General features: G+C 45.5%; 1 protein-coding gene across 6 annotated transcripts in view; it reads left to right on the top strand.

Annotated features, from left to right (window-relative positions):
• PHC2 (polyhomeotic homolog 2) overlaps window positions 1-12474 on the top strand; it is a 317874-nt gene extending 305400 nt beyond the window's left edge. For all 6 annotated transcript variants that reach the window (XM_068241613.1, XM_068241609.1, XM_068241610.1 and 3 more), the window contains 2 exons: window positions 6127-6421; window positions 7468-12474. In XM_068241613.1, coding sequence (XP_068097714.1) covers window positions 6127-6421; window positions 7468-7622 — 450 coding nt within the window. In that variant the 3' untranslated portion in view covers window positions 7623-12474. The remainder of the gene's footprint in view (window positions 1-6126; window positions 6422-7467) is intronic.
• Window positions 12475-12569: the final 95 nt, after the last annotated feature.

Here is a 12569-nt window from a genome sequence, read left to right as displayed (position 1 = left end):
TGCAGGGGCTTTATAAAGCATTTTTTAGAATCAACGTTATTTGGCAAGTACAATAGATCGTATGCAAAATTATTTGTGGTGCACACGGCACTGGTCATAGTGCATATAGCAGTGAATAGCGGCCATTAAAAGGCAACTGAAGTGAGAAGAATATGGAGACTTCTATAGTTATTTCCTGTTAAACAATACCAGTTGCCCAACAACCCTGCTGATCTATTAGGCTGGGTGCACACAGCAGAAACGCTAGCGTAGCGTAAAGCACTTTGGTTTATGCAGCAATGTTAGTCTATGGGATGCAGAAGAAGCTGCATTGCACTGCATTTTTTCGTTATGCGTTTCGCAAATGCTGGTAGCATTGCATATTATGCAGGATGGCTGCCAAAACGCACATAATAAAACTCTATGGTAATGCATATGCATAGCGTTTTGCATGCGTTTTTTGCATACACTTTTTGCAGAACAAAACTTGATGCAACTTTATTGATACAAAAATAATAATGTACATACAGAGGCTGGGTCTGCCTATACAGCCCAGCCTCTGTTGCTATCCCAAACCCCCCTAAGGTCCCCCTGCATTCTGCAATCCCTCATAAATCACAGCCGCGCTGTGCGGGCTGTGTTTACATATGTAGTGTCAGTCTCGGCTGCTCCCCCTCCTCCTGCAGAGCTCCGGTCCCTGCCCCCGTCCCTTCCCTCCAATCAGCAGGGAGGAAGGGACGCAGGCGGGTACCGGAGCTCTGCAGGATGCGGGGAGAGCAGCAGACTGACACTATAGAGATAAACACAGCCCGCTGCGACACGCTGTGTGTCGGCAGCGAGGGTGTGATTTATGAGGGATTGCAGAGTGCAGGGGGACCTTAGGGGGGTTTGGGATAGCAACAGAGGCTGGGCTGTATAGGCAGATCCAGCCTCTGTATGCAGATAACATTCCTCAAACCCACCTTCTCTCTAAGTGTTTTTGCCCTTCCCATTGAAATGAGCTTTTATTTTTATACAGATCGGACAATGATGTCAGAAACACCTGATCTTGGCTGCATGCTTGTTCAGTGTCTATGCCTAAAAGTATAAGAGGCAGAGGATCAGCAGGATAGCCAGGCAACTGGTATTGCTTAAAAGGAAATACATATGGCAGCCTCCATATACCTCTCTTTATAGTTGTCCTTTAAGGACACACCTCTAGAAATGAAACACAGGTTTCCTAATGCAAGGGTTCCAGAGAGGCTGGAGGAGGAGTCTGGGAGGATTTTGTGGGCAGAGGGCTTGAGTTCAGGACGAGGGGACAGCTTGGGGGAAGAAAGTCGAGACAGGTGGTCTCAGTGTGCACTGCCAGCTGCACCTGACTTGGGCGCCAACAAATACGTAATGTTATTATGTCTGTAGCGGTGCAGTGGGGTTTTAAATGAGAAGTCATCTGAGCTAATGCCTCTATATCCAGGTGAGAGAGAAGAGAGGAGAGAGTGTCCCATCATTATTTCAGTATGATAGTGTGCCCTGGACATTAGCTATTTGCATATTTACCTCAGTGTATTTTAGTATGTTGAATTTAGGAGGGGCATATTTCAGGCTCTGATTCATATTTTCCATATCACTGTTGCACTGGTAAAGTCCAGCCAGCCCATTGTCTGTGAAGGATATACAGGAAGGGAACACTGAGGGCACAGCAGGACAGGGGAAGCCCAAGCTAGTAATGGCAACATCAGCCAAGCCGTGACAGTGGCTGCTCCAAGCTAGACTCTCCTCTCAACACCCCCCCCCCCCCCCCCCTTTCCCCTCATCCCAATGCAGTAGACTATCATAGCTCCCAACTGTCCCTTTTTTGGAGTGACCTCCCTCTTTGGAGAACAAATCCATTTGTTCCTCTTTCAGGACTTGTGTAAAGATTTGTGTATTTTTCTACTGCAAAACCAGGGCTGTGGATTCGGAGTCGGAGCAATTTTGGGTGCTTGGAGTCGGGAAAAAATGCTCAGACTCCGACTCCTAATGAATTTGTAACTGTAATTAAAATAGAAAATATGATAAAATGTTCTATTTCTCAGATAATAGTCATTAAAAATAATGTATATATACAGTAATAGCTGTGCTCAGTCCACAAAAATTAAATATACCAATCAAAATTAGTTACTTGTGCTGCCTCAATAAAGCAGTCCCCGTATTTTTAAAGTCAGATATACACATCTGATTGTGACTGTATATATGCTGTGTACACAGGAATCTCTTATATATACTAAATAACATCTATGCTGTAAGGATAAAGCCTGATGTGTAGCTGTGTCACTAATAGAGATGGTCAACGAGATGGAAATAATTCTGCACTGATGCTGATTTATGCAAATGTATGCACTCCCTTTGCTCATGAAATCAAATAATTTGATATGTTGTTAAAATTTGGTTTGGTGACTACGAATTAAATGGTACCTGAGACGGATGAAAAGAAAAAAGTTTTATACATACCTGGGGCTTCCTCCAGCCCCCTTCAGGCCAATCAGTCCCTCGCTGTCCTGCACCACCTGGATCTTCTGCTATGAGTCCTGGTAATTCAGCCAGTCAGCGCAGTCCAGCCACGTGCCGCTCCCACAGCCAGGAACATTCTGCACCTGCGCAATAGTGCTGCACAGGTGTAGTACACTCCCGGCGGTGGAGTGTGTGCATGCGCACTACACCAGACTGGCTCAAGTACCTGGACTCATAGCAGAAGATCCAGGTGGTGGAGGACAATGAGGAACTGATTATCCTGAAGGGGGCTGGAGGAAGCCCCAGGTATGTATAAAACTTTAAAATAAGGTGTTGCGCCCAAGGTAGACAGCAGCAGTATCTGTGAGGGATTCCCACTTCCTAATAAATTGAACTGTATATATGAACAGATTGCGCTTGTCAAATGGAAAATCTAAAAAAGAAACTTTAATATGGTTGTCAGTAGCACAACCCCAAATTATATGTGCATGCAAACGGAAGAATTCTTCCTTTAAAAACTTACATATAAAATTTTTGATAAAATTAATAAAAAGCGTGGAATTTCTTCCTGAGGTAGCAATATAGAAGGGAGTCCTACAGGGTGTCTGTTTCAAGATGTTCACTCCCAATGTCTATTCCTTGCTTGGTACTATTTGTATAGAGGGCTCCAAACATATAACATCCAGTTTGTACTGCTTTGGTGTATTAGTGGTCTCACCCTCCGTAGTTTTCAATCCGGAAGCTGGTATAATCTTCTGAGGAGCCGCTCAATCTCACCTGCCCCGGCCGGCGGCAGAGTGAGAGAGACTGACAGCTGCTGGGTGGCGTGCAGTGTCGGGCAGGTTTGCCCGGCTCCCGGGGATCCGTATGGCGTAGATAGTAACAGCCTTCAGCTGGTCGGGCTTCCGTCTTCCGCTAGCGATGGTACAACACGGAGCTCCGACACGCCTCCTTCCCCTATACGGCGTGACGTCACGACTGTTAGCCTTCGCTGACGTTTCGAGAGGAACGCCTCTCTTTCTCAAAGCTTTGAGATTGAGCGGCTCCTCAGAAGATTATACCAGCTTCCGGATTGAAAACTACGGAGGGTGAGACCACTAATACACCAAAGCAGTACAAACTGGATGTTATATGTTTGGAGCCCTCTATACAAATAGTACCAAGCAAGGAATAGACATTGGGAGTGAACATCTTGAAACAGACACCCTGTAGGACTCCCTTCTATATTGCTACCTCAGGAAGAAATTCCACGCTTTTTATTAATTTTATCAAAAATTTTATATGTAAGTTTTTAAAGGAAGAATTCTTCCGTTTGTATGCACATATAATTTGGGGTTGTGCTACTGACAACCATATTAAAGTTTCTTTTTTAGATTTTCCATTTGACAAGCGCAATCTGTTCATATATACATGTATAAAACTTTAATTTCATCTGTCTCAGGTGTACTTTGTTACACAGTAGTACTATACTCTACATATGCTCTCCCCACAGAGCTGCAGGGAATCCACTGAGAATGTTGTGCACATTGAACACAGAGGTGTTGTCTATCACCCATAAACCTGGTTCAGATTGTGCATGAAGAATGTGTAATAGAGGAAGAATCTCCTTATTCCCCTGCAGAGTACCTGCACATCACTCTTACATGTACCCACAGTTACATTACCTGGGGCCTGATAGATGTTCTTTGTTCCGGTCTGTACCTTTTACAAGTACTCTTACCAAGGACTAGTTTTAGTCTAAAGGGAATAAATATAGTAGTCTCCATATTCTTCTCACTTCAGTTGTCTTGTAAAATTCCTAAGCGTTGGCAGTTAAGAGGCGATTTTCACGTTACATACTGTTAACCCTCCTGGCGGTTTGGCAAAATCCGCCAGGGGGCAGCAAATACGTTTTTTTTTTTTAATTTTTTTTTTTTTTCATGTAGCGAGACGAGGTCTCGCTACATGATAGCCGCTGCTCAGCGGCATCCCCCCAGCCCCTCAAAGAACGGGATCTCCTGGAGGGCTTCCCCCGTCGCCATGGCGACGGGGCGGGATGACGTCATCGACGTCGTGGCGTCAAAGGGGACTCCGATCCACCCCACGGCGCTGCCTGGCACTGATTGGCCAGGCAGCACACGGGGTCTGGGGGGGGGGGGGGGCGGCTGCGGCGACGCGTATAGCGGCGGATCGGCGGGTAGCGGCGGCGATCGGGCACTGCACGCAGCTAGCAAAGTGCTAGCTGCGTGCAGCAAAAAAAAAATTATGCAAATCGGCCCAGCGGGGCCTGAGCGGTGCCTCCCGGCGGCATAGCCCGTGCTCAGCACGGGCTTACCGCCAGGGAGGTTAATCAACAAAATTGTAATATGCAAATTAGAGGAGTCGGAGTCGGTGGAATCCTAAACTGAGGAGTCGGAGGAATCCTAAACTGAGGAGTCGGAGTTGGTGGATTTTTGGACCGACTCCACAGCCCTGTGCAAAAGTGTGTTTAATTGACGCTAAACTTTATTCCCATCCTATAAATTGATATATTTCTTATTTTCAGATGTTAAAACAGTAGAACCCCGATTATCTGGCACAGGCAGGAATTCCTGATGCCTATGTGTTCTTGCCAGCTACTTAAGAAGTTCAGCAACCGGCACCAAAATAACACTAACCTCCCCTCCTTGCAGAGCAGTGCGCAGCAGAAACCACTTACTGCACCTCCGGTGGTCGTCTTCTACACTTCCTGCCGCTCCCAGAGGCTTTCCTGTGTCCCCTGTCCCAAAGTGTGCATGTCACCGGACACACCAGGAGCCGTATGTGGAGGCAGCACAGCAGCTGGGAGCTGCAGGAAGTGTACAAGACGGCCCCCAGAGGTTTGGTAAATCGTTTCTACACACAAATTCTGCTAATGGCATAAGTTCTGCCTAATAAGATAACAGAGGAGCCAAAAGGATAAAAGGGACTAAATGAGCTTAAAAACCAATTTGGTAATAGAGGACGCAGTGGTGGACTTACCTCCTCCAAGCAGAACACACGACTGTAGATTTTAAGTCAAAAAAACGTTTATTGGGTACTCCAAAATAAAGTGCAACGCGTTTCACAGGTTAAACCTGCTTCCTCAGGCAATAAAGATAGTAGAAAAGCATCTGCTAGTAACATCAAAGCTGAGCGCTCAGCTTTGATGTTACTAGCAGGTGCTTTTTTACTCCAATCTCCTATCCCTCTTTCACATGCCAGCAGTAAAGATACAAAAGCAGAGGGTCTGCACTTGTCCAGGATTCCAACTCTTTATTTAGGACATATCCAATATAACAGTTACACAAGCATCAAAAGGCTGACATGTTTCGAGCTGCACTAGCTCTTCATCATAGCCTTTGTATTTTCACGTGGGCCTTGCTGACCTGGTCGTGCACTGCCACAGGGAATGGTGGGTTGTAGAGGTATACACATAACTTTTTCTCCAGCAGTAAAGATGTCGCCACCTGTGCTACATTTCAGAATGCAAATCAGCAAAAAGAAAGATTTTACAATGGGAAACCACTGACTAAATGTATGAACGAATACTGTAAACAATAATCATGACATTATTTTCAATACAGTTACTCTTTAATGTGCAGTGTGAGGGGATATGTTGTGGGTGTGTGTAATCCGCATTAGCAGGATGCACAGGAAAGAGTTACAATCACATGTGGCTGTGTTTCCTCTCTGCAGGGTTCCGGCTCCATTACACCAACAAGTCCAGCACCGCTCTCTGCTTCCTCCACTCTGAAACACACCAATAGCCAGGAGGATTCCAGTCGCTGCTCCGACAACTCCAGCTATGAGGAGCCCTTGTCTCCGGTGTCTGCCAGCTCCTCCCTCTCCAGACAACGGACCAATGACCGAGACCTGGATCTGCCACGCCTCCACCCAGCAGACCCTCTACACACCAACCACAACTTCCTGCCCAGCGACCCCACCAAGTGGAACGTGGAGGATGTGTACAAGTTCATCCGCTCACTCCCAGGTGAGGTGCCAGCCACCATTGTCCATCCCATGCTCTGTCCTCTGCCGGCCTCCATCTCTCATCTCATCACAGCCTCACTTGCAGGTCACAGTAATGTCCTGACCTCTGCCAGCCTCCATCTCTCATCTCATCACAGCCTCACTTGCAGGTCACAGTAATGTCCTGACCTATGGCCTCCATCTCTCATCTCATCACAGCCTCACTTGCAGGTCACAGTAATGTCCTGACTTCTGCCGGCCTCCATCTCGCCCCATCACAGCCTCACATCATGGCTCCTAGCTGTCCCTCTTTGGGAACCCTGTCCCTCTTTCCTCCTCATTTGTCCCTCTTTCCTGACTCAAGTACAGATTTATGTAAATACATGTATTTTTATATTGATACATGAGTTTAATTAACTCTAAACATTATTCCTATTCTTTAAATTGATATATTTCTTATTTTCAAATGATAATATGAAGGAAAATGAACCAGAATAGAAAGGACTTGTGGTGTTTGAATTATAAAACACTTTTTTCTGAAATTAAATCTTTATAGTGTGCATGACTAGGGGTGCCAGGGGCCGAGTTAGAGGTGTGGCTTAAGTGTCCCTCTTTCTGATCTCAAAAAGTTGGGAGGTATCACACTCCCATCATCCATTTTTTTGGAGAATGTAATTTTGCCTTCTTAAAACAGAAGGTGTTTGGGAGCTGTGCGGGAATTCCCCATTGCTTGGTGGTCACAATAATGTCCTGACATTTGCTGCCCTATGATACTGGGGGTATTAGAGGTATACTTCCAGTGGGGCCAGCTGGGGCCCTTCCCCCCCCTTCCAGGAATCATTGTGTGGTGAATGGCATGTAACATCTGTTGAATACACTTCACATACTGTAGTAGATTATTGCTGGGTAAATTTATTTCCTCACGTGACCAAATGGGCCTCACCAGCCAACCATCATGCCTCCTTTGTGCCCCCTGTCCCAAAAATGTGAAGCTAGAGCCGCCACTGTATATTTGATATAGGAGGGGGTCATCCCATTCTAATCCCCCGCCTCTTCTCTGGGTTCCAGGCTGCCAGGACATCTCCGAGGAGTTCCGCGCACAGGAGATCGATGGCCAAGCTCTGCTGCTGCTCAAAGAGGATCACCTGATGAGCGCCATGAACATTAAGCTGGGACCAGCACTGAAGATCTATGCCCGCATCACTATGCTGAAAGACTCGTGACCCCGGAGGACGGACCCTTCCCAATCTGCAGGTCACAGTGGACTCTACCATCTTTCTGACCAGAGGGGGGAGCTATTTATAGGAACTTTCATCTTTGCCTTCTTTGTATTTTTATGACAGAAATCTCTATTTTACGAGCCACGGTTGTCAGCAGAAGCTATTTTAGTAGCCGGTTTTTGTAAGTCGGTTCCTCTCCAGCACCAGTATTTCCTGTGCATGGAATGCGGTGTCCAGCCCCACTGCATGCTCTAAGCGGGAGAGAGCCAGGCGATCCTAACACAACCAGTGATAAATAAGCCTGCAGAGTACCACTAAGCAGCAAACCTGCACTGACTGTCTGCTATTAAACTACTGGGTCATATCAGATCATAGAGGTCAGTAAACTGGCTGTCCTATCCTCTAGGGAGAACTCAATGTTATATATTATGTGTGTGGAGCCACTGAGAAAATCCCACCGAGTGTCATTGGACTGGGCATTAAAGGGACTCCGAGCACCTCTCATGGGCATGCCTTTAAGACAGACGACTTCCAACAAAGTCGCGCTATGACCCTTCTTGAGGAGCCTCTTGCAATGGCCATGCATGTCACTTCCTCTTCCTGCTTCATTCAGTGATGCACTTCTCTAACAGAGAAGACAGGGGTGACCCGGAAGTTATAAAATAGCCGAGATGGCAGCTGCGATTTTTAAATTGAAATAGCACGAAAACTATGTGGCGTAGAATGGCGATTCAGGCATCAAATGAAAGAAGGGAGCACAAGCTACAGAACGGTATGGATGTTTAAGTACTTTGCAGTACTGGTCGGAGTCTTAAAGGCATGCCCATGAGAGGTGCTCGGAGTCCCTTTAAGCAGGAATAGCACTTAAAATTTACACCTTTTCATCAAATGTTATGAGCAATATTTACACTCTGTGATACTAAAGAGGAAAAACAGCGCCAGCAAATGGGTACAGTAATCAAACGACCACTGCTAAACACAATGTTCCAAAGTCCAGATAATGTTGTAATGAATGTCAGCGCAATAGTCTTGTCAACAAAAACTTGTTTCTTCAAATTAATAATCACTCTGTGTTCAAGATCCAATGTGACCACTAGGAATGATCAGTGAGATGCAAATATTTCCGATTTCATGCAGGATTATGTACATTTTGATGCAAATGTATGCAGCTTGAAAATGGCCAATCAAGTCCCACCCAGGTTTTAAATTAATTGGTCCGGTTTCAAGCGGCATGTACAGTATTTGCATAACAATTAACGTAATCCTGCATAAACTTAGAAATATTTGTATCTCACTGATCATCCCTAGTGACCACCACCAATAGCTAATAAAGAGGAGGCTTGCCAGCCTGTAACAGCCCAAGTTATTAGGTTGTAAATAGGCATAACCTACAACCTACAATATTCTATATTTCTTTTTAATCTGATAATTTGAAAAATCTGACCAATGTATAACGATATATCCATATAAAATATACATTTTTACCTAAGGGCTCGTTTTACATTATGCAGCGGAGGTGAGCGTGCGTCAGCGCTGCTCTGCGTTGCACGTGACCACCCCCCCCCCCCCCCCCCCCAGAAGCAGCGTTTGCGATGCCATTCATTATAATGAATGAGATCGCGGGCACAATTACCCCAAAATGTGTGCAACCTTGCGCTGCAGTGGTGAATCGCAACGCATGTATGGAAATATCAAGTGCAGTCTCTGCACTCTCTGATGTCCTTGCGATTGCGTTTCCATGAGCACGACTAAAAGCGCACATATGGAAAGTTGGAAACGAGCCCTAATTATGATAAAGATGATGGAACACTCTGAAAAACTTGGGCTTCTTCATCAAAAAACTGACAATCTACCCTACACCATTCAATTATCTGGAAATTGGTCAGAAAAATCCATCACACTGGAAATTGGTCAGAAAAATCCATCACACCTAATCGACTTATATAAAAAAAAAATTGGGGAAATTTGATCAGATTTCTCGCTCGAATAGAAAGGAAAAGAAAACTTCAGTTTTTTCTGTACAACTGGTGTAAATTGGATCTTTTTATTGTATGGTGTGTGGCCGCCTTTAGTACACTCCCTGATGTCTTGTTTAGGTCTCTGAGGGCCTCCAATAACTTCCTGCCCGTAAATCTCCATCCTATGTAGGTCCTGAGATCACCCTCTCCAAGATGTTGGCATAAAAACAAAGTGTGGGCTGCTGCTTTATCTCTTTATTTCCTATTATCTGACCAAAACACACACTTCTGGGGCCCATGCAGTTGGGTACCTCATAATATAAACGCGCTGTATATATGATAACTTCACGTGGGGAAGAGGTAGGTGTCACCCATCTCCTTCCTGACCGGTTTCGCTCACTGGCATCGTATTGAACTAATATTTGTAGAGGTTATTGCCGTTTAGATCTGAACTGACATCAATTACAATATTCAGATTCTGTTTTTAGTGTGAATTCAGATGAATACCTGCGCCATAAGGCACTGCAGTATTATTATTTAGTATTTATATAGCGCCAACATTTTCCGCAGCGCAGTACAAAAGATGCATAGCAGTATAATTACTTTGGTGGAAACATGTTTTAGTGGCTCATATGATTCTTCTTAAGTTATTGTTGTGGCCGCTACATGTGACATAACACAAACTCACCATGATCTGGTATGACCCTGGTGAGAGCCAGGCCAGGTTTGCTGCATGACTTGTGTTCTCCAGCGGCTCCGGAGAGCCAGTGTTTATGAATTGTCATTTTATATTGGATGTGTGTCCTGTTATAAGTGCAGCATTACTGTGCGTTCCCTCGGCACGCCCCTCCCCCTATGATGTGCAATAATAGTGGGCTGAGCCACAGATGCAGCCACTGCTCAGCCAGGCATTGGTGACGTGGATGGTGCTAGACCTAGTGGACTGATCACTGGATGAAGTCACTGCTTAGCCTGGCATTGGTGACATAGATGGTGCTAGATCTAGTGGGCTGAGCCAGATGCAGCCACTGCTCAGCTTAGCACTGGTGACGTGGATGGTGCTAGATCTAGTGGACTGAGCCTTTGATGCTGCCACTGCTCAGCCCAGCACTGGTGACATGAATGATGCTATCTTAGTGGTAGATCCTAGTGGACAGGGCCCTGGATACAATCACTGCACAGTCTGGCACTGGTGATGTGGATGGTGCTAGATTTAATGGCCTGAGTCCTGGATGCAGCCACTGCTGAGTCTGGCACTGCTGATGTGAATGGTGCTAGATCTAGTGGCCTGAGTCCTGGATGCAGCCACTGCTGAGTCTGGCACTGCTGATGTGAATGGTGCTAGATCTAGTGGCCTGAGTCCTGGATGCAGCCACTGCTGAGTCTGGCACTGCTGATGTGAATGGTGCTAGATCTAGTGGACTGAGCCTTCAATGCTGCCACTGCTAAGCCCAGCACTGGTGACATGGATGATGCTATCTTAGTGGTAGATCCTAGTGGACAGGGCCCTGGATGCTATCACTGCTGAGCCTGGCACTGGTGATGTGGATAGTGCTAGATCTAGTGGCCTGAGTCCTGGATGCAGCCACTGCTGAGCCTGGCACTGGTGACATGGATGATGCTATCTTAGTGGTAGATCCTAGTGGACAGGGCCCTGGATGCTATCACTGCTGAGCCTGGCACTGGTGATGTGGATAGTGCTAGATCTAGTGGCCTGAGCCATGGAAGCAGCCACTGTTTAGCCCAGCACTGGAGACGTGGATGGTGCTATCTCAATTCTAGATCAGGAGACTTTTTTAAGTGTTTATTCTGTTTTATAAATAAAATACAGTTTTAATACATAACCTCCTTCTGCCTCCTCTCATGTATAAACAACAAACACAACATTCCCATCTTGATACTTCAGCAGTCTGGAGGCTGCACCCCCCAGAGGCAACTCATGTGAGTGTAAACACGTGTAACTATTGTCAGCTCTGGGACCAGTTCCACAACTGTGAAACTCACTTGATGTGCAATGAAATACATTAACATTATACATTAAGGTTGGGCTTACTGCTTTTGCACTTTGATCAGGATTATATAGTAGTACTATATTCCACATATACATTCCCTGAATGTTGAGCACAACATGAATATTGTTTAGAAAGATGTGTAATTGAGGAAGATTCTATTTGTCTCTGCAGGCCACTATTGCAAAAAATTGCATAAAATTGAATATCCAGGTGTATGCATATGTATTAAATGTACATTTGTTCCAGAGTAAAATGCACTATAAATAACTTGTTTCCCTATGTCGCTGTCACTTACAATAAGTTGTAAAAAGCTGACTGGTTTTGGACTACTCCACCTCATGGGGGATTCTCAGGGTTTTTATTTTCAAAAACTTACTGAACAACGGTTGCTTTACGCAGCTGCCAGAATAGTGTGCAGTGAGTGGGAGGACAGCTGGCATCTTTGTGTAGATCCTTTCCAAATTAGAATATTATGCAAAAGCATATTTTATGTCGGTAATACAACTTAAAAGGTGAAACTAATATAAACTACTGCACCTTTTTGAACTGGAACACCTTGGCCAGCAATGCCAGATGTCAGCAATCGGGATCCTCAGCAGCGTCGGCCATCACTGCAGGTTTCTATGAAGAACTGGGTCATCACTGCTGCACCTTCAGCTCCCTCTGCCGAACTCCCCTGCCAAGTGCAACTGGTGGTGTAGTATGGCAGCCTTGGCTCTTGGCTTTCATACATAATCCCCACCATCCTCCCAGAACCTGTATGAGCCAAAACCAATTCCGGGTACAGGTTTGTATTTGGCGAAAAAAATGATTCTGATTTAGAAATCATTGATGATTATGGCTTACAGCTTATGAGAACCCCAAAATCAAAATCTTAGACCATTAGGGCTCATTTCCACGGGCAGCTGAACTGTGTGCTCAGCAAGCAGTTACCAGGCTGCAGTGAGCAGTTATCTGGCAGCAACAAGCAGTTACCAGGC

The sequence above is a fragment of the Hyperolius riggenbachi genome, chromosome 6 (genome assembly GCF_040937935.1).
Source record: "Hyperolius riggenbachi isolate aHypRig1 chromosome 6, aHypRig1.pri, whole genome shotgun sequence".
NCBI classification, from domain to species: Eukaryota; Metazoa; Chordata; class Amphibia; order Anura; family Hyperoliidae; genus Hyperolius; species Hyperolius riggenbachi.
The sequence above is the reverse complement of the archived record's forward strand: the minus strand, read 5'-3'. Positions and strand labels throughout refer to the sequence as shown.